This window comes from Oncorhynchus keta, chromosome 8, assembly GCF_023373465.1.
Source record: "Oncorhynchus keta strain PuntledgeMale-10-30-2019 chromosome 8, Oket_V2, whole genome shotgun sequence".
Taxonomy (NCBI): domain Eukaryota; kingdom Metazoa; phylum Chordata; class Actinopteri; order Salmoniformes; family Salmonidae; genus Oncorhynchus; species Oncorhynchus keta.
The window spans coordinates 28548430-28569802 of NC_068428.1; the positions used below are offsets into that span (position 1 = coordinate 28548430).

Below are 21373 nucleotides of genomic sequence, written 5' to 3' on the forward strand. Positions count from 1 at the left end.
CTTACCCAGAAAGACTCACAGCTGTCATCACTACCAATCCAGGTGTGGAAAGGTCTTAGAGTCTTACCCAGAAGGACTCACAGCTGTCATCACTACCAATCCAGGTGTGGAAAGGTCTTAGAGTCTTACCCAGAAAGACTCACAGCTGTCATCACTACCAATCCAGGTGTGGAAAGGTCTTAGAGTCTTACCCAGAAAGACTCACAGCTGTCATCTCTGCCAAAGGTACTTCTACAAAGTATTGACTCAGGGGTGTGATACTTATGTAAATGAGATCTCTCTGTATTTCCTTTTCCTGAAATTTGCTAAAAATAAAAAAAGCTTGTTTTCACTTGTTGGGTATTGTGTGTAGATGAGTGAGAAAAACAAGTCAATTGAATCCTTTTTGAATTCAGTCTGTAACACATCAAAATGTGGAATAAGTCAAGGGGTATGAATACTTTCTGAAGGAACTGTATGTGATCGTACACAAATGTAAGCAAGGTTCGCATCATGTTTTCAAATGTAAGAAAGGTTTGCATTATGTTTTCAAATGTAAGAAAGGTTTGCATTATGTTTTCATCAAATGTTATATCTGTTTGGACTTATTGCGGTCAATTTGCAATCTAAAACGTATTTTTAAAAAAATGTTCTAGCCCCCTGACCATCCACTCCAAAAAAATGTGGTGTGCAGCTGAATCTAGTGCTTGATGATCCCTGTCCTCTGGTGCAACCTTGTGTGTGGTTTGGAGTGTACTACTGTGCTATTCAGAGAAATTTTACCACACTATTTTTGTGTTAGACAGTTATGGTAGAAGAGAGCAATACGAGCTAGCCTAGTCGTTGGAGTGCTGGGCCAGTAACTGAAAGGTCACCATTTTGAATACCGGAGCTGACAAGGTGAAAAATCTGTTGCTGTGCCCTTGAGCAAGACACTCAACCCTACTTGCTCCAGGAGTGCTGTACAATGGTGACCTTGGCCGTGAACCCACTCCCAGAAGGTGTCTCTGGGGGAGTTGGGATATGCAAGAAACACGATTCCATTACAAACCTGTGTGTAATAGGACAAATATAAGCACCCGTAAAATGATTATAATAAAGTGGCCGTGGTATCTCAGACCGTATACCATGGCTCTGACAAAATCTTTATTTTTACTGCTCTAATTAGGTTGGTAACCAGTTTATAATAGCAATAAGGCTCCTCAGGGGTTTTCTTTTTGTTTCTAAGAACAGCCATTTGCTGTGGTATATTGGCCATATACCACACCCCCGCGGGCCTTCTTGTTTAAATATACTACAAGAAAGGCACATAGCGCACTGTTCTTAATATAATGGCATCCACCCTTGGCGATTTGATTCTTGTAACAGATTGACTCTTAAAAGTGAACTATTTACAATAGTATAGATCTTTCGCTATTTGGTTTCTGATCGCTATAAGTGGTTGATTCTTATGGTAGATGTGTGTTTTAATAAGCTGAGTGCAATGTAGTTTCTTTGTTTGGTGTGTAATAAAGCTTTACATCAGACATGAGGCTGTGGGTTATTGAAAGGACACACAACTGACTTCAAATCCATGTTTGTTTGCCCGCAGTGCTGCTGTTAACAAAATAGCCATTTGAAAGATGCACACACACACACACACACACACGCACACACACACGACACACTAGTCCCAGAGGTGTGTGTGTCAGGAGTAATCAATCATTATTGACGTGGGACAAGAAGCCAGCACCACTTCCATTTCACACAGACATGAAATCTGTCAGTCAAAGTTTTGACGAGTTTGACATGTTTGATAGCTGGAGTCCACTGACCACCAAGAGGAAAACGGCACTATGGATATTGGTACATTCCTTTTAGGACATTTTAGGAAGTGGTGTGGGCGTTTTGATACCCAGAAGGACCCTTCTTTCTGACAACAAAGTCAAAACTCAAAAAAGCTTTTGACCCAAGTCTCTGTGACTGTGACTATGACTGACAGTCCAGTCCTCTCAGAAGTTGTTTTGTTCTCTGCAGTTCTTAAGAAGTACTTGCAGCCTGAGTGGGTAGAGTGATGGAGGAGGACCAGTCATTGACTGTCACCATCAGAGGGATGGGAAATGTCTTCTCCAATCAAATCAAGGAGAGAGGGACAACACTTCAAGGTATAAATAATCATATGGAATTGGAGGTAATTGTCTTCTGAGTCATCTGAAGTTGTGATCAGTTGTGTGCTGATGATATAGACACAACACATCTGTAGCACATTCTTCATCTGAAACAATCCCTATCCTTGTTTCCCATGGAAAAGCATCATGGACTATGTTCTATGTTCAGTACAGTTCAGTCAGGTGACAGTGGAACTAGAGGAGGTCCAACATCTTGTCCATAAAAGAATCTATGAGTAAAAACATCTGTTACATATTGTTTACAATAATTATCCTTCCAACTGTCAGTCAACATCATCACACATCCAGCTTGTGGTCAATTTGGCCACTTATCTCACTTGTGTAACAGTGCTCTCTCGCTCTCTCGTTGTGTGTGTGTGTGTTAGTGTGTGTGTGGTGTGTGTTAGTGTGTGTGTGGTGTGTGTTAGTGTGTGTTGCCTACTATCCAAGATGCCTTGAGCGCAGGGAGGCGCTAGATCACATAGAGCCACTGAACTCGTCCCCCGCATTAAGTGTCTTTAAATGGGAGTGCAGACACACTCATTCAGTCTCTCTCCCTCTCGTCACCAGCGGACTTCACTCCGTCCCTCCGCTGCGCCTGGAGCTTCAAAGCAAAGACCCGCTAACCCATGCGGGGATTAGATACTACCAACACTAGTGGGGTTTTGGTCAGCCTACAGTTCTTCTCAGCAGAAGGGTAATTTCGTTTAGGAAAGAAGGCGAAAGGGAGAGAAAGGGCGAAGGAATTAAAACCGTTTCTTCTGCTGTCGGTTGAGGAGAGTAGATGAGTCAATGGCCGGAGCTCAGCCAGGAGTTCACGCGCTGCAGCTCAAGCCCGTGTTTGTGAGCGAGAGCCTGAGAAATGGCAACAAATTTATGAAATGGGATGATGTAAGTATTTTTTTTTGTCAGAGTGGACGGGTTTGTCACTGTCCTTTGTGTAGCCAATGTTTGTTACACATTTACCACGGCACTGTAACGCATGTGTTACACATTTACCACAGCACTGTAACGCATGTGTTACACATTTACCACAGCACTGTAACGCATGTGTTACACATTTACCAAGGCACTGTAACGCATGTGTTACACATTTACCACGGCACTGTAACGCATGTGTTACACATTTACCACGGCACTGTAACGCATGTGTTACACATTTACCACGGCACTGTAACGCATGTGTTACACATTTACCACAGCACTGTAACGCATGTGTTACACATTTACCACAGCACTGTAACGCATGTGTTACACATTTACCACAGCACTGTAACGCATGTGTTACACATTTACCACAGCACTGTAACGCATGTGTTACACATTTACCACGGCACTGTAACGCATGTGTTACACATTTACCACAGCACTGTAACGCATGTGTTACACATTTACCAAGGCACTGTAACGCATGTGTTACACATTTACCAAGGCACATTTACCAAGGCACTGTAACGCATGTGTTACACATTTACCAAGGCACTGTAACGCATGTGTTACACATTTACCACGGCACTGTAACGCATGTGTTACACATTTACCACAGCACTGTAACGCATGTGTTACACATTTACCACAGCACTGTAACGCATGTGTTACACATTTACCAAGGCACTGTAACGCATGTGTTACACATTTACCAAGGCACATTTACCAAGGCACTGTAACGCATGTGTTACACATTTACCAAGGCACATTTACCACGGCACTGTAACGCATGTGTTACACATTTACCACAGCACTGTAACGCATGTGTTACATTTACCAAGGCACATTTACCAAGGCACTGTAACGCATGTGTTACACATTTACCAAGGCACTGTGTTAACGCATGTGTTACACATTTACCAAGGCACTGTAACGTGTGTTATGCATTTACCACAGCACTGCAACAGTCTCAACTGTAACTGTTTACACATTTACCAAGGAATAGTAAACTTTACCACGGCACTGTAACGCATGTGTTACACATTTACCTTTACACGTGTATAGTCTTTTGTAACGCTGGTGACACATTTACCAAGGCACATTTACCATACTGTTGTGTGGCACTGTAACGTGTTATGCATTTACCACAGTGCAACAGTCTCAACTGGCTGTTTAAGGGAATAGTAAACTATCGCTTTACCTCAGTTATAGTCTTTTGGCTGGTGATATGAAAGCACTATAGTTGTGTGACTATCTAAAACGTGGAAACAACACAGTTAATTCGAATGTTTGGTTTACATTTCATGGTGTGCGTGCATGTATGTTGCTGTATGTGTGCGCAATCCGTGCGCGTGCGTGCGTGCCTTTTCAGATTGCTCATGGCCTTGAATTAACCGTGTAACAGAGAAAGCTGACACAATAGTGTGATATTGAATCTATAATCGTTTCAAAACGGTATACAGATCCACCTGAATCTCTCAAAACTATACAATTGAATGTTATAAACCTCGAGTTGAATGAGTTGTATACTGGTAGCCTATCTATCACCAGTCTCTATTGTAATACCCAATACCCACGCCAGTCAGTAGCAGCTGAATGACCTTGATTAAAATGTATTGCGCACCGCTGTTTAGCACGGCTCTGCAAGATGCCTATCGTCTCTGGGTAAGATTAGCCTACATTAAAAGAAGGCTACTTACTGAAAAGCGTTTCTCATATATATTTCTCATAGCTAAAACAACTTGTTTTATTTTCCACACAGCATGGATATGTGGAAAGAAAAAAAGGTTTGCAACGTGCGTTTTTTTTTCGCCTAGGGAGCGTAAATAAATAACATACAATTGTCAAGTAGCCAATTAACGACGGAGTATTTGGTGGAATCTGCGTTGGAAACGCCACTGTGTGCATCTGTCAACTGTGTGATGATGATTGCTATAGCGGAACTGTTGACTGATACTGGGTGTTATCATTGTAGCAGAGCAGCGCAAACAAGCGATGACAGTGTATTCCGATATTTTGATAGGCATCAAACATCGTCACAGTGTCGTCTAATAAGCAACTACCTTTTTTATATATACACATTCATGAGTCTTTAATAGCAATTACAAATGTATCTCTTTCCTCTCTCTCCTGTCTCTCTCTGTCTCTCTTTCCTGTCTCTCTGTCTCTCTCACTTCTCTCCTGTCTCTCTCTGTCTCTCTTTCCTGTCTATCTGTCTCTTTCCCTTCTCTCCTGTCTCTCTCTGTCTCTCTCCCTTCTCTCCTGTCTCTCCTATCTCTCCTGTCTCTCCTGTCTCTCTCTGTCTCTCTTTCCTGTCTCTCTGTCTCTCTCCCTTCTCTCCTGTCTCTCCTATCTCTCCTGTCTCTCTCTGTCTCTCTTTCCTGTCTCTCTCCCTCTCTCCCTTCTCTCCTGTCTCTCCTATCTCTCCTGTCTCTCGCTGTCTCTCTTTCCTGTCTATCTGTCTCTTTCCCTTCTCTCCTGTCTCTCCTATCTTTCCTGTCTCTCTGTCTCTTTCCCTTCTCTCCTGTCTCTCTCTGTCTCTCTCCCTTCTCTCCTGTCTCTCCTATCTCTCCTGTCTCTCTCTGTCTCTCTTTCCTGTCTCTCTGTCTCTCTCCCTTCTCTCCTGTCTCTCCTATCTCTCCTGTCTCTCTCTGTCTCTCTTTCCTGTCTCTCTGTCTCTTTCCCTTCTCTCCTGTCTCTCTCTGTCTCTTTCCCTTCTCTCCTGTCTCTCTCTGTCTCTCTCCCTTCTCTCCTGTCTCTCTCCCTTCTCTCCTGTCTCTCTCTGTCTCTCTTTCCTGTCTATCTGTCTCTTTCCCTTCTCTCCTGTCTCTCTCTGTCTCTCTCCCTTCTCTCCTGTCTCTCCTATCTCTCCTGTCTCTCTCTGTCTCTCTTTCCTGTCTCTCTGTCTCTCTCCCTTCTCTCCTGTCTCTCTCTGTCTCTCTTTCCTGTCTATCTGTCTCTTTCCCTTCTCTCCTGTCTCTCTCTGTCTCTCTCCCTTCTCTCCTGTCTCTCCTATCTCTCCTGTCTCTCTCTGTCTCTCTTTCCTGTCTATCTGTCTCTCTCCCTTCTCTCCTGTCTCTCCTATCTCTCCTGTCTCTCTCTGTCAATCTTTCCTGTCTCTCTGTCTCTTTCCCTTCTCTCCTGTCTCTCCTATCTCTCCTGTCTCTCTTCTCTCTCCTGTCTCTCTCCTCTCTCTCCTCTCTCTCTCTGTCTCTCTCTCCTGTCTCTCTGTCTCTCTCTCCTGTCTCTCCTGTCTCTTTCTCCTGTCTCTCCTCTCTCTCCTGTCTCTATCCTCTCTCTCCTGTCTCTCTGTCTCTCTCTCCTCTCTTTCCTGTCTCTCTGTCTCTCTCTCCTCTCTCTCCTGTCTCTCTCCTCTCTCTCCTGTCTCTCTCCTCTCTCTCTCTCCTGTCTCCCAGTCGCTCTCTCCTCTCTTCTGTCTGTCTCTCCTCTCTCTCTCCTGTCTCTCCTGTCTGTCTCTCCTGTCTCTCAGTCTCTCTCTCCACTCTCTCCTCTCTCTCCTGTCTCTCCTGTCTCTCTCTCCTGTCTCTCAGTCGCTCTCTCCTCTCTCCTGTCTCTCTGTCTCTCTCTCCTCTCTCTCCTGTCTCTCCTGTCTGTCTCTCCTGTCTCTCCTGTCTCTCAGTCTCTATCTCCTCTCTCTCCTCTATCTCCTGTCTCTGTCTCTCTCTCCTCTCTCTCTCTCTCTCTCTCTCCTCTCTCCCCTGTCTCTCTGTCTCTCTCTCTCCTTTCTCCGTCTGTATATGGTGGTATGTTGTGAGGGGTGTGAGGTGTGTGTGTTTCCCCATGTTGATGTGTTATCGTGTGCTAGCCGTGTTTTTGTAGTTTTCGGATTAGGGTGGGGACCTCGTCCATGGCCACTTTCCAGACCCCACAGCCCACCAAGTCTTTCCTGACACACACACACACACACACACACACACACACACACACACATATAGAGAGACAGAGGGTAGGGAGAGACACAGGGGATAGACAGAGGGGATAGAGAGAGTCAGAGGGGATAGAGAGAGAGTCAGAGGGGAGCGAGAGAGACAGAGGGGATAGAGATACAGTGGGGAGAGAGAGAGACAGAGGAGAGACAGAGACAGAGGGGATAGAGAGAGAGACAGAGGGGAGAGACAGAGCCAGAGGGGATAAAGAGAGAGACAGAGGGGAGAGACAGAGGGGATAGAGAGAGAGACAGAGGGGAGAGACAGAGACAGAGGGGATAGAGAGAGAGACAGAGGGGATAGAGACAGAGACAGAGGGGATAGAGAGAGAGACAGAGGGGATAGAGAGAGAGACAGAGGGAAGCGAGAGAGACAGAGGGGATAGAGAGAGACAGATGGGATAGAGAGAGTCAGAGGGGATAGAGAGGGAGTCAGAGGGGATAGAGAGAGAGACAGAGGGGATAGAGAGAGAGACAGAGGGAAGCGAGAGAGACAGAGGGGATAGAGAGAGACAGATGGGATAGAGAGAGTCAGAGGGGATAGAGAGAGAGTCAGAGGGGATAGAGAGAGAGACAGAGGGGATAGAGAGAGAGAGACAGAGAGATAGAGAGAGAGTCAGAGGGGATAGAGAGAGAGACAGATGGGATAGAGAGAGAGACAGAGGGGATAGAGAGAGAGACAGAGGGGATAGAGAGAGAGACAGAGGGGAGAGAGAGTCAGGGATAGAGAGAGACAGAGGGGATAGAGAGAGAGAGACAGAGGGGATAGAGAGAGAGACAGAGGGGATAGAGAGAGACAGAGGGAAGCGAGAGAGACAGAGGGGATAGAGAGAGACAGATGGGATAGAGAGAGTCAGAGGGGATAGAGAGAGAGTCAGAGGGGATAGAGAGAGAGACAGAGGGGATAGAGAGAGAGACAGAGGGGATAGAGATACAGTGGGGAGAGAGAGAGTCAGAGGGGAGAGACAGAGACAGAGGGGATAGAGAGAGAGACAGAAGAGAGACAGAGACAGAGGGGATAGAGAGAGAGACAGAGGGGATAGAGAGAGACAGATGGGATAGAGAGAGTCAGAGGGGATAGAGAGAGAGTCAGAGGGGATAGAGAGAGAGACAGAGGGGATAGAGAGAGAGACAGAGGGAAGCGAGAGAGACAGAGGGGATAGAGAGAGACAGATGGGATAGAGAGAGTCAGAGGGGATAGAGAGAGTCAGAGGGGATAGAGAGAGAGACAGAGGGAAGCGAGAGAGACAGAGGGGATAGAGAGAGACAGATGGGATAGAGAGAGTCAGAGGGGATAGAGAGAGAGTCAGAGGGGATAGAGAGAGAGACAGAGGGAAGCAAGAGAGACAGAGGGGAGAGACAGAGACAGATAGGATAGAGAGAGTCAGAGGGGATAGAGAGAGAGTCAGAGGGGAGCGAGAGAGACAGAGGGGATAGAGATACAGTGGGGAGAGAGAGAGAGCCAGAGGGGATAGAGAGACAGAGGGGAGCGAGAGAGACAGAGGGGATAGAGAGAGAGACAGAGGGGAGCGAGAGAGACAGAGGGGAGCGAGAGAGACAGAGGGGATAGAGATACAGTGGGGAGAGAGAGAGAGTCAGAGGGGATAGAGAGAGACAGAGGGGATAGAGAGAGAGACAGAGGAGAGACAGAGAGACAGAGGGGATAGAGAGAGTCAGAGGGGAGCGAGAGAGACAGAGGGGAGAGACAGAGACAGAGGGGATAGAGAGAGACAGAGGGGAGAGACAGAGAGACAGAGGGGATAGAGAGACAGAGGGGAGAGACAGAGAGACAGAGGGGATAGAGAGACAGAGGGGAGCGAGAGAGACAGAGGGGAGAGACAGAGACAGAGGGGATAGAGAGAGAGACAGAGGGGATAGAGAGAGAGACAGAGGGGATAGAGAGAGACAGAGGGAAGCGAGAGAGACAGAGGGGATAGAGAGAGTCAGAGGGGAGCGAGAGAGACAGAGGGGAGAGACACAGATGGGATAGAGAGAGAGTCAGAGGGGATAGAGAGAGAGTCAGAGGGGAGCGAGAGAGACAGAGGGGAGAGACACAGATGGGATAGAGAGAGAGTCAGAGGGGATAGAGAGAGAGTCAGAGGGGAGCGAGAGAGACAGAGGGGATAGAGAGAGAGACAGAGGAGAGACAGAGAGACAGAGGGGATAGAGAGAGTCAGAGGGGAGCGAGAGAGACAGAGGGGAGAGACACAGATGGGATAGAGAGAGAGTCAGAGGGGATAGAGAGAGAGTCAGAGGGGAGCGAGAGAGACAGAGGGGATAGAGAGAGAGACAGAGGAGAGACAGAGAGACAGAGGGGATAGAGAGAGTCAGAGGGGAGCGAGAGAGACAGAGGGGAGAGACACAGATGGGATAGAGAGAGAGTCAGAGGGGATAGAGAGAGAGTCAGAGGGGAGCGAGAGAGAGAGAGGGGATAGAGATACAGTGGGGAGAGAGAGAGTCAGAGGGGAGCGAGAGAGACAGAGGGGATAGAGAGAGACAGAGGGGATAGAGAGAGAGACAGAGGAGAGACAGAGAGACAGAGGGGAGAGACAGAGACAGAGGGGATAGAGAGAGAGACAGAGGAGAGACAGCGAGACAGAGGGGAGAGACAGAGACAGAGGGGATAGAGAGAGAGACAGAGGGGATAGAGAGAGAGAGACAGAGGGGATAGAGAGAGAGTCAGAGGGGATAGAGAGAGAGACAGAGGGGATAGAGAGAGAGACAGAGGGAAGCGAGAGAGACAGAGGGGATAGAGAGAGACAGATGGGATAGAGAGAGTCAGAGGGGATAGAGAGAGAGTCAGAGGGGATAGAGAGAGAGAGAGAGGATAGAGAGAGAGGGACAGAGGGGGATAGAGATACAGTGGGGAGAGAGAGAGTCAGAGGGGAGAGACAGAGACAGAGGGGATAGAGAGAGAGACAGAGGGATAGAGAGACAGAGACAGAGGGGATAGAGAGAGAGACAGAGGGGATAGAGAGAGACAGATGGGATAGAGAGAGGGGAAGAGGGGATAGAGAGAGAGTCAGAGGGGATAGAGAGAGAGACAGAGGGGATAGAGAGAGAGACAGAGGGATAGAGAGAGAGACAGAGGGATAGAGAGAGACAGATGGGATAGAGAGAGTCAGAGGGGATAGAGAGAGTCAGAGGGGATAGAGAGAGAGACAGAGGGGAAGAGAGAGAGACAGAGGGGATAGAGAGAGACAGATGGGATAGAGAGAGTCAGAGGGGATAGAGAGAGAGTCAGAGGGGATAGAGAGAGAGACAGAGGGGATAGAAGCAGAGGGGAGAGACAGAGGGGAGAGACAGAGACAGATAGGATAGAGAGAGTCAGAGGGGATAGAGAGAGAGTCAGAGGGAGAGAGAGAGAGACAGAGGGGATAGAGATACAGTGGGAGAGAGAGAGAGCCAGAGGGGGGATAGAGAGACAGAGAGGGAGCGAGAGAGACAGAGGGGATAGAGAGAGAGACAGAGGGAGAGAGAGAGAGACAGAGGGGAGCGAGAGAGACAGAGGGGATAGAGATACAGTGGGGAGAGAGAGAGAGTCAGAGGGATAGAGAGAGACAGAGGGGATAGAGAGAGAGACAGAGGAGAGACAGAGAGACAGAGGGGATAGAGAGAGTCAGAGGGGAGAGCGAGAGAGACAGAGGGGAGAGACAGAGACAGAGGGGATAGAGAGAGACAGAGGGGAGAGACAGAGAGACAGAGGGGATAGAGAGACAGAGGGGAGAGACAGAGAGACAGAGGGATAGAGAGACAGAGGGGAGCGAGAGAGACAGAGGGGAGAGACAGAGACAGAGGGGATAGAGAGAGAGACAGAGGGAGAGAGAGAGAGACAGAGGGGATAGAGAGAGACAGAGGGAAGAGAGAGAGACAGAGGGGATAGAGAGAGTCAGAGGGGAGCGAGAGAGACAGAGGGAGAGAGACACAGATGGGATAGAGAGAGAGTCAGAGGGATAGAGAGAGAGTCAGAGGGGAGGGAGAGAGACAGAGGGGAGAGACAGACAGATGGGATAGAGAGAGTCAGAGGGGATAGAGAGAGAGTCAGAGGGGAGCGAGAGAGACAGAGGGGATAGAGAGAGAGACAGAGGAGAGACAGAGAGACAGAGGGGATAGAGAGAGTCAGAGGGGAGCGAGAGAGACAGAGGGGAGAGACACAGATGGGATAGAGAGAGAGTCAGAGGGGATAGAGAGAGAGTCAGAGGGAGCGAGAGAGACAGAGGGGATAGAGAGAGAGACAGAGGAGAGACAGAGAGACAGAGGGGATAGAGAGAGTCAGAGGGGAGCGAGAGAGACAGAGGGAGAGACACAGATGGGATAGAGAGAGAGTCAGAGGGGATAGAGAGAGAGTCAGAGGGGAGCGAGAGAGAGAGAGGGGATAGAGATACAGTGGGGAGAGAGAGAGTCAGAGGGGAGCGAGAGAGACAGAGGGGATAGAGAGAGACAGAGGGGATAGAGAGAGAGACAGAGGAGAGACAGAGAGACAGAGGGGAGAGACAGAGACAGAGGGGATAGAGAGAGAGACAGAGGAGAGACAGCGAGACAGAGGGGAGAGACAGAGACAGAGGGGATAGAGAGAGTCAGAGGGGATAGAGAGAGAGTCAGAGGGGAGCGAGAGAGACAGAGGGGATAGAGATACAGTGGGGAGAGAGAGAGAGACAGAGGGGAGAGACAGAGGGGATAGAGAGAGTCAGAGGGGATAGAGAGAGAGACAGAGGAGAGACAGAGAGACAGAGGGGATAGAGAGAGAGACAGAGGAGAGACAGAGGGGAGAGACAGAGACAGAGGGGATAGAGAGAGTCAGAGGGGATAGAGAGAGAGACAGAGGAGAGACAGAGAGACAGAGGGGATAGAGAGAGTCAGAGGGGATAGAGAGAGAGTCAGAGGGGAGCGAGAGAGACAGAGGGGATAGAGATACAGTGGGGAGAGAGAGAGTCAGAGGGGAGAGACAGAGACAGAGGGGATAGAGAGAGAGACAGAGGAGAGACAGAGACAGAGGGGATAGAGAGAGAGACAGAGGGGAGAGACAGAGACAGGGGGGATAGAGAGAGAGACAGAGGGGAGAGACAGAGGGGATAGAAAGAGAGACAGAGGGGAGTGACAGAGACAGAGGGGATAGAGAGAGAGACAGAGGGGATAGAGAGAGAGACAGAGGGAAGCGAGAGAGACAGAGGGGATAGAGAGAGACAGATGGGATAGAGAGAGTCAGAGGGGATAGAGAGAGAGTCAGAGGGGATAGAGAGAGAGACAGAGGGAAGCGAGAGAGACAGAGGGGATAGAGAGAGACAGATGGGATAGAGAGAGTCAGAGGGGATAGAGAGAGAGTCAGAGGGGATAGAGAGAGAGACAGAGGGAAGCGAGAGAGACAGAGGGGATAGAGAGAGACAGATGGGATAGAGAGAGTCAGATGGGATAGAGAGACAGACAGAGGGAAGCGAGAGAGACAGAGGGGAGAGACAGAGACAGATAGGATAGAGAGAGTCAGAGGGGATAGAGAGAGAGTCAGAGGGGAGCGAGAGAGACAGAGGGGATAGAGAGAGAGACAGAGGGGAGCGAGAGAGACAGAGGGGAGCGAGAGACAGAGGGGATAGAGATACAGTGGGGAGAGAGAGAGTCAGAGGGGATAGAGAGAGAGACAGAGGGGATAGAGAGAGTCAGAGGGGAGCGAGAGAGACAGAGGGGAGAGACAGAGACAGAGGGGATAGAGAGAGACAGAGGGGAGAGACAGAGAGACAGAGGGGATAGAGAGACAGAGGGGATAGAGAGACAGAGGGGAGCGAGAGAGACAGAGGAGAGAGACAGAGACAGAGGGGATAGAGAGAGAGACAGAGGGGATAGAGAGAGAGAGACAGAGGGGATAGAGAGAGAGACAGAGGGAAGCGAGAGAGACAGAGGGGATAGAGAGAGAGACAGAGGAGAGACAGAGGGGATAGACAGAGTCAGAGGGGAGAGACAGAGACAGATGGGATAGAGAGAGTCAGAGGGGATAGAGAGAGAGTCAGAGGGGAGCGAGAGAGACAGAGGGGATAGAGATACAGTGGGGAGAGAGAGAGAGACAGAGGGGATAGAGAGAGAGACAGAGGGGATAGAGAGAGAGACAGAGGGAAGCGAGAGAGACAGAGGGGATAGAGAGAGAGACAGAGGAGAGACAGAGAGACAGAGGGGATAGAGAGAGTCAGAGGGGATAGAAGAGACAGAAGGGATATAGAGAGACAGAGGCAGACAGATATAGATCATCCAGTAAGTTTGAAATCAAAACCTTTCCCCTGTCTCAGCAGGATGTCAGAAAATAAGTGTCATGGTAACCGTGGGGAACCTTGACCATACATGACCAAACAGTGGAGCAAGGAGAGTGGAGTGATTGGTACGATATTGAGCCAAGATGGAAACAAAATCCTCTCAGCATGGTGGAGATGGCATGGAGTGGCCAGAATGCAGTTATTGTATTACAGATGTAGGATCTTAATTTGATCACTCTTTTGTTGCTGAGAATTGTCCTATCACACAGTTATATTAACAGTACCATACTTTTAATGTAGCTTACTGTTGGCCAGCTGATAGCCTGATCACATATCAAGCAACATTAGGGACAAATGGTTCAGGTTTATTTTGCTGTGACAATATAGATCAAATTAAGATCCTACATATGTACACTGTCTGACATAAGTGTTGTAGAGCAAGGAGAAAGGAAGTAGGAGAGAGGGAGAGGGAAGGGAGTGTAGAGGGAAGGGCGGGAGAGGGGAGAGAGGGAGAGGGAAGGGAGGGTAGAGGGAAGGGCGGGAGAGGGGAGAGAGGGAGAGGGAAGGGAGGGAGGGTAGAGGGAAGGGCGGGAGAGAGGAAGAGGTAAGGTAGGGGAGAGGGAAGGTAGGGGAGAGAGGGAGAGGGAAGGGAGGGTAGAGGAAGAGGGAGAGGGAGAGAGGTAGAGGGAAGGGAGGGTAGAGGGAAGGGCGGGAGGGAGAGGGAGGTAGAGGGAAGGGAGGGTAGAGGGAAGGGCGGGAGAGGGGAGAGAGGGAGAGGGAAGGGAGGGTAGAGGGAAGGGTGGGAGAGGGGAGAGAGGGAGAGGGAAGGGAGGGTAGAGGGAAGGGAGAGGGAGGGGGAGGGAGGGTAGAGGGGAGGGAGGAGGGAGGGGAGGGGGAGAGGGAGAGAGGGAGAGGGAAGGGAGGGTAGGGGAAGGCGGGAGAGGGAGAGAGGGGAAGGGAGGAGGGAAGGGGAGGGAAGAGGGAAGGGAAGGGAGGGTAGGGAAGGGTGGGAGAGAGAGGGAGAGGGAAGGGAGGGTAGAGGGAAGGGCGGGAGAGGGAGAGAGGGAGAGAGGGGCGGGTCGAGGGAGAGGGAGAGGAGAGGGAAGGGAGGGTAGAGGGAAGGGAAGGGGAGAGGGAGGGGAAGGGGGGAGAGGGGAGAGGGGAGAGGGAAGGGGGCGGGAGAGGGGAGAGGGAGGGAGAGGGAAGGGGAGGAGGGAGGGAAGGGAGGGTAGAGGGAAGGGAGGGTAGAGGGAAGGGCGGGAGAGGGGAGAGAGGGAGAGGGAAGGGCGGGAGAGGGAAGGGCGGGAGAGGGGAGAGAGGGAGAGGGAAGGGAGGGAAAGAAATACAGAGAAGAAGAGAGGAAGCAGGAAAGAGATTTTATCAAGTATTTCTCATACCAAATCCTTTCTGTGGGTTTGAAGACCATTTTACTTCGTAAACTCCATATGTCTGTACTGCTAATCACCAAGACATTGTTATAATGCAGAAGCGAAACAATCAGAACAATCCCTATTTTTAGGCTATGGCTAATGGTATAGAACACCACTGTGAGGGGTGGATCCACAGTCCACGGAGGCTGTCCCAACTCTGTCTGCCTGCTTCCCTCTGTCCCTTCACTCAAAGGAGAGCTGAGACAAAACCTCTTAACGATCACAATTACTCCTAAATTGGAAAAACTCCTTGTAATCATGGCGATTTTCTTCCCTGGTGTAAGATTTTGTCGGAAAGAAATTGAGAAAACCTTTTAGCTCTGAAGACTAGTCTATCCTCTGAGATGTGTGTGAATGCAGACCCAGAGAGTGAGAGTCAGTGAGTCACCCCCCCCCCCTCCCCCAATGATAGCCTCTGAGATGTGTGTGAATGCAGACCCAGAGAGTGAGAGTCAGTGAGTCACCCCCCAATGATAGCCTCTGCCCCTCCCCCAATGATAGCCTCTGAGATGTGTGTGAATGCAGACCCAGAGAGTGAGAGTCATTGAGTCACCCCCCACCCCTCCCCCAATGATAGCCTCTGAGATGTGTGTGAATGCAGACCCAGAGAGTGAGAGTCATTGAGTCAACCCCCCCCCCTCCCCCAATGATAGCCTCTGAGATGTGTGTGAATGCAGACCCAGAGAGTGAGAGTCATTGAGTCACCCCCCTCTCCCAATGATAGCCTCTGAGATGTGTGTGAATGCAGACCCAGAGAGTGAGAGTCATTGAGTCACCCCCCTCCCCCAATGATAGCCTCTGAGATGTGTGTGAATGCAGACCCAGAGAGTGAGAGTCAGTGAGTCACCCCCCTCCCCCAATGATAGCCTCTGAGATGTGTGTGAATGCAGACCCAGAGAGTGAGAGTCATTGAGTCACCCCCCCCTCCCCCAATGATAGCCTCTGAGATGTGTGTGAATGCAGACCCAGAGAGTGAGAGTCATTGAGTCACCCCCCCCCCTCCCCCAATGATAGCCTCTGAGATGTGTGTGAATGCAGACCCAGAGAGTGAGAGTCATTGAGTCAACCCCCAGACCCAGAGAGTCCCCCAATGATAGCCTCTGAGATGTGTGTGAATGCAGACCCAGAGAGTGAGAGTCATTGAGTCACCCCCCTCCCCAATGATAGCCTCTGAGATGTGTGTGAATGCAGACCCAGAGAGTGAGAGTCATTGAGTCACCCCCCTCTCCCAATGATAGCCTCTGAGATGTGTGTGAATGCAGACCCAGAGAGTGAGAGTCATTGAGTCACCCCCCCCTCCCCCAATGATAGCCTCTGAGATGTGTGTGAATGCAGACCCAGAGAGTGAGAGTCAGTGAGTCACCCCCCCCCCCCAATGATAGCCTCTGAGATGTGTGTGAATGCAGACCCAGAGAGTGAGAGTCATTGAGTCAACCCCCCTCCCCCAATGATAGCCTCTGAGATGTGTGTGAATGCAGACCCAGAGAGTGAGAGTCATTGAGTCAACCCCCATTGAGTCACCCCCCCCCAATGATAGCCTCTGAGATGTGTGTGAATGCAGACCCAGAGAGTGAGAGTCATTGAGTCACCCCCCACCCCCTCCCCCAATGATAGCCTCTGAGATGTGTGTGAATGCAGACCCAGAGAGTGAGAGTCATTGAGTCACCCCCCCCTCCCCCAATGATAGCCTCTGAGATGTGTGTGAATGCAGACCCAGAGAGTGAGAGTCAGTGAGTCACCCCCCTCCCCAATGATAGCCTCTGAGATGTGTGTGAATGCAGACCCAGAGAGTGAGAGTCATTGAGTCACCCCCTCCCCCAATGATAGCCTCTGAGATGTGTGTGAATGCAGACCCAGAGAGTGAGAGTCATTGAGTCACCCCCCTCCCCCAATGATAGCCTCTGAGATGTGTGTGAATGCAGACCCAGAGAGTGAGAGTCATTGAGTCACCCCCCTCCCCCAATGATAGCCTCTGAGATGTGTGTGAATGCAGACCCAGAGAGTGAGAGTCATTGAGTCAACCCCCTCCCCCAATGATAGCCTCTGAGATGTGTGTGAATGCAGACCCAGAGAGTGAGAGTCAGTGAGTCACCCCCCTCCCCAATGATAGCCTCTGAGATGTGTGTGAATGCAGACCCAGAGAGTGAGAGTCATTGAGTCACCCCCCCCCCCCCCAATGATAGCCTCTGAGATGTGTGTGAATGCAGACCCAGAGAGTGAGAGTCAGTGAGTCACCCCTCTCCCCTCCCCAATGATAGCCTCTGAGATGTGTGTGAATGCAGACCCAGAGAGTGAGAGTCATTGAGTCACCCCCCCCCCCTCCCCAATGATAGCCTCTGAGATGTGTGTGAATGCAGACCCAGAGAGTGAGAGTCATTGAGTCACCCCCCCCTCCCCAATGATAGCCTCTGAGATGTGTGTGAATGCAGACCCAGAGAGTGAGAGTCATTGAGTCACCATAGCAAACGTCACCATAGCAAGTGCTTAAAATTCTCTCACAAACCATTTTCAGCATCTTGCATATGGATGTTTTCTGTCTGTCTGTCTGTCTGTCTGTCTGTCTGTCTGTCTGTCTGTCTGTCTGTCTGTCTGTCTGTCTGTCTGTCTGTCTGTCTCTTCCAGGTCCCTCTTTGTTTATCACTTTTGCTATCTGCCTAAGTGTCTCTCACATTCATTCTTTCCATCTCTCTCTCTCCCTCCCTCCCTCCCCACCTCCCTCCCTCCCTCCCCACCTCCCTCCCTCCCTCCCCACTTCCCTCCCCACCTCCCTCCCTCCCTCCGTCCGTCCGTCCATCTGCTTTCTGTAATAGAGTAGGATCGATACGATAGCAGTCAGTTCTGATCAGAGGAGTCAGTGTGTACATCAGGCACCACCATTTCAGTTCTGTCTGGCTGGTTTACGCTGTTAAAGATGACCAGAGGCCAGTGATGATCTGTCACCTCAACAGAGCTGCCCCCAGTCAGACAGCTATAGATCCTAGACATACAGTATAATAAATACTAGACATCTAGGGCTAGTTTCCCAGATCCAGATGAATTGCTTAATTGTGTTAGGAACCACACCAGTGAGGAAGCACCTGCTTTCAATATATTTTGTATCCCTAATTTACACGGGTTTCCTTTATTTTGGCAGTTACCTGTATATAATCTGCACCATACCATGATGTCATAGAACACATCCTTCATCATAATGAACAACATACAGTCATAGACCTATACCATACAGTCTTAGGTCTATACCATACAGTCGTAGATCTATACCATACAGTCGTAGATCTATACCATACAGTCTTAGGTCTATACCATACAGTCGTAGATCTATACCATACAGTCGTAGATCTATACCATACAGTCTTAGGTCTATACCATACAGTCGTAGATCTATACCATACAGTCGTAGATCTATACCATACAGTCTTAGGTCTATACCATACAGTCGTAGATCTATACCATACAGTCGTAGATCTATACCATACAGTCTTAGGTCTATACTATACAGTCGTAGATCTATACCATACAGTCGTAGATCTTTACCATACAGTCGTAGATCTATACCATACAGTTGTAGATCTATACCATACAGTCTTAGGTCTATACTATACAGTCGTAGATCTATACCATACCGTCGTAGATCTTTACCATACAGTCGTAGATCTATACCATACAGTCGTAGATCTATACCATACAGTCTTAGGTCTATACTATACAGTCGTAGATCTATACCATACAGTCGTAGATCTTTACCATACAGTCGTAGATCTATACCATACAGTTGTAGATCTATACCATACAGTCGTAGGTCTATACCATACAGTCGTAGATCTATACCATACAGTCGTAGACCTATACCATACAGTCTATACCATAGATCTATACCATACAGTCGTCTTTAGTTGTAGTCTATACCATACAGTCGTAGATCTTCATAGATCTACCCATACAGTTGTAGATCTATACCATACAGTACAGTCTATACCATAGGTCTATACCATACAGTCATAGATCTATACCATACAGTCGTAGGTCTATACCATACAGTCGTAGATCTATACCATACAGTCGTAGATCTTTACCATACAGTCGTAGATCTATACCATACAGTCGTAGATCTATACCATACAGTCATAGATCTATACCATACAGTCATAGATCTATACCATACAGTCATAGATCTATACCATACAGTCGTAGATCTATACCATACAGTCATAGATCTATACCATACAGTCGTAGGTCTATATAATTTCTTCTCAGAAAACCATTAGGTTTGGTTCTGTGATGCAACATGGCGATATGGGAATGGTTTAAAAGTGTGTTCAGTGGTGTTGTATATAATCCTGTGTGATTCTTCAGGGTAAGGACAGACAGACAGGAAGATAATCATCCAGTTTGCTGCGCTGGGCTGGTGACTACGGACAGAAACGCCACAGCTTTTTATAGAAACAGCCAATAATATCTGCAGCTGCTATGTAAAGACGGCCCTGGCCTAGGGCTGCCAATCTGTCTGTGTGTGTGTGTAGGATGGTGTCTCTCACAGACAATAACATGCCCGGCAGCTTACTCCTTTTTCTATCGGACACACACGTACACCTTTCCCTCTCTCACAAATGGTACCTTTCTCTCTCTACAGGACTCTACTACGGTGACCCCTGTGACCTTACGAGTCGACCCCCAGGGCTACTTCCTGTACTGGACTGACCAGAACAAGGTAAGAACCAAGATATTACACGCAAGCAAGATAATAACCAATGGTTACACGTTCTGTGACATCCCATTTCCTTCTCAAAGATCAAGAGGACTTGGGTTGAACCAAGGCAGAGATGTTAGAGATACTCTTCATTTAGAAGGAAATACATTTAGGAGAAATCGGGTTGTCCTTATTGTGACACTGAAAGAAAAAACATATGACATATTATCCTAAGCATACTTACTTCTTGGTCACCTCCCTCAATTCCGAGTCTCATAGCAAATGGTCTCAATAGTTTTGTAAATAAGGTATTTCTGTTTATTTTTCTTGATAAATGTGCCAACCTGTTTTCACTTTGTCATTAAGGGGTGTTATGTGGAGATTGCTGAGGAAAGTGTTTTATTTAATCAATTTTAGAATAAGGCTGTAACGTAACAAAATTAGGAAAAAGTCAAGGGGTCTGAATACTTTCCGAAAGCATTGTATACTAACTTTACCTCCTCACTGCAGTCGCATACTGTATGTGATGTGAACTGAGCTGAATCAGTGACATTTACACTGGCAGTTATTCCTAAAAACTTCTTTATTACCACGACCAGTCAGACAGGAGTTGAGAGGGGAGGAGAGGGGAAGAGAGGAGAGGAGAGGAGAGGGGAAGAGAGGAGAGGGGAGCAGAGGAGAGGGGAAGAGAGGAGAGGAGAGGAGTTGAGAGGAGAGGAGAGGAGTTGAGAGGAGAGGAGTTGAGAGGAGAGGTGAGGAGTGGAGAGGAGAGGAGAGGAGAGGGGAGGAGAGGAGAGGAGAGGGGAAGAGAGGAGAGGGGAGCAGAGGAGAGGGGAAGAGAGGAGAGGAGAGGAGTTGAGAGGAGAGGAGTTGAGAGGAGAGGAGAGGAGTTGAGAGGAGAGGTGAGGAGTGGAGAGGAGAGGAGAGGGGAGGAGAGGAGTTGAGAGGGGAGGAGAGGGGAAGAGAGGAGAGGAGAGGGGAAGAGAGGAGAGGGGAGCAGAGGAGAGGGGAAGAGGAGAGGAGAGGAGTTGAGAGGAGAGGAGTTGAGAGGAGAGTTGAGGAGTGGAGAGGAGAGGAGAGGGGAGGAGAGGGGAGGAGTTGAGGGGAGAGGAGGTGAGAGGAGTTGAGAGGAGAGGAGAGGAGTTGAGAGGAGAGGAGTTGAGAGGGGAGGCGAGGAGTTGAGAGGAGAGGAGACGAGTTGAGAGGAGAGGAGAGGAGTGAAGTGGAGAGAAAATGAGAGGAGAGGAGTGAAGTGGAGAGGAAAGGAAAGGAAAGGAGAGGAGTTGAGAGGAGAGGAGAGGGGAGGGAGGGGAGGGGATGAGAGGAGAGGAGAGGAGAGAGAGAGGAGAGGAGAGGAGAGGGGAAAGGGAGAGGAGAGGAGAGGAGAGGAGAGGAGAGGAGAGGAGAGGAGAGGAGAGGAGAGGAGAGGAGAGGAGTCAGGAAACCCCTCTGTTCTAACCAGTTTCCCTAAAGAGGAAAGGCCATTAATGAAGAGGACAGGGGAAGACCAGAGGTTTGTGTGTATGCGCGTGCCTGTGTGTGTGTACACGTGTGCCAGGGTTGGTGCGTGCTTGCATGTGTGTCAGGGCCCATGTGTGTGTGTGTGTGTGTGTGTGTGTGTGTGTGGGGGGAATATAAAGGCAGAGAGTCATCAGCTATATCTACGTATATAAACACAGAGAGTCAACTATATCTCAGTATATAAACACAGAGAGTCATCATCTATATCTCAGTATATAAACACAGAGAGTCATCATCTATATCTCAGTATATAAACACAGAGAGTCATCATCTATATCTCAGTATATAAACACAGAGAGTCATCATCTATATCTCAGTATATAAACACAGAGAGTCATCATCTATATCTCAGTATATAAACACAGAGAGTCATCATCTATATCTCAGTATATGAACACAGAGAGTCATCATCTATATCTCAGTATATAAACACAGAGTCATCATCTATATCTCAGTATATAAACACAGAGTCATCATCTATATCTCAGTATATAAACACA

At 48.9% G+C, this 21373-nt stretch overlaps 1 protein-coding gene across 4 annotated transcripts in view; it reads left to right on the forward strand.

Moving 5' to 3' along the window:
* The first annotated feature begins 2691 nt into the window (after positions 1–2691).
* The window catches only part of LOC118386625 (1-phosphatidylinositol 4,5-bisphosphate phosphodiesterase beta-1-like), a 345345-nt gene continuing 326663 nt past the window's right edge, over positions 2692–21373 (forward strand). For all 4 annotated transcript variants that reach the window (XR_008140981.1, XM_052523947.1, XM_052523948.1 and 1 more), the window contains exons 1-2: positions 2692–3017; positions 19296–19373. Coding sequence is in view for 3 of the 4 variants with exons in the window: in XM_052523947.1 (XP_052379907.1) it covers positions 2919–3017; positions 19296–19373 (177 nt within the window). In the remaining variant the exon portion in view is untranslated. The remainder of the gene's footprint in view (positions 3018–19295; positions 19374–21373) is intronic.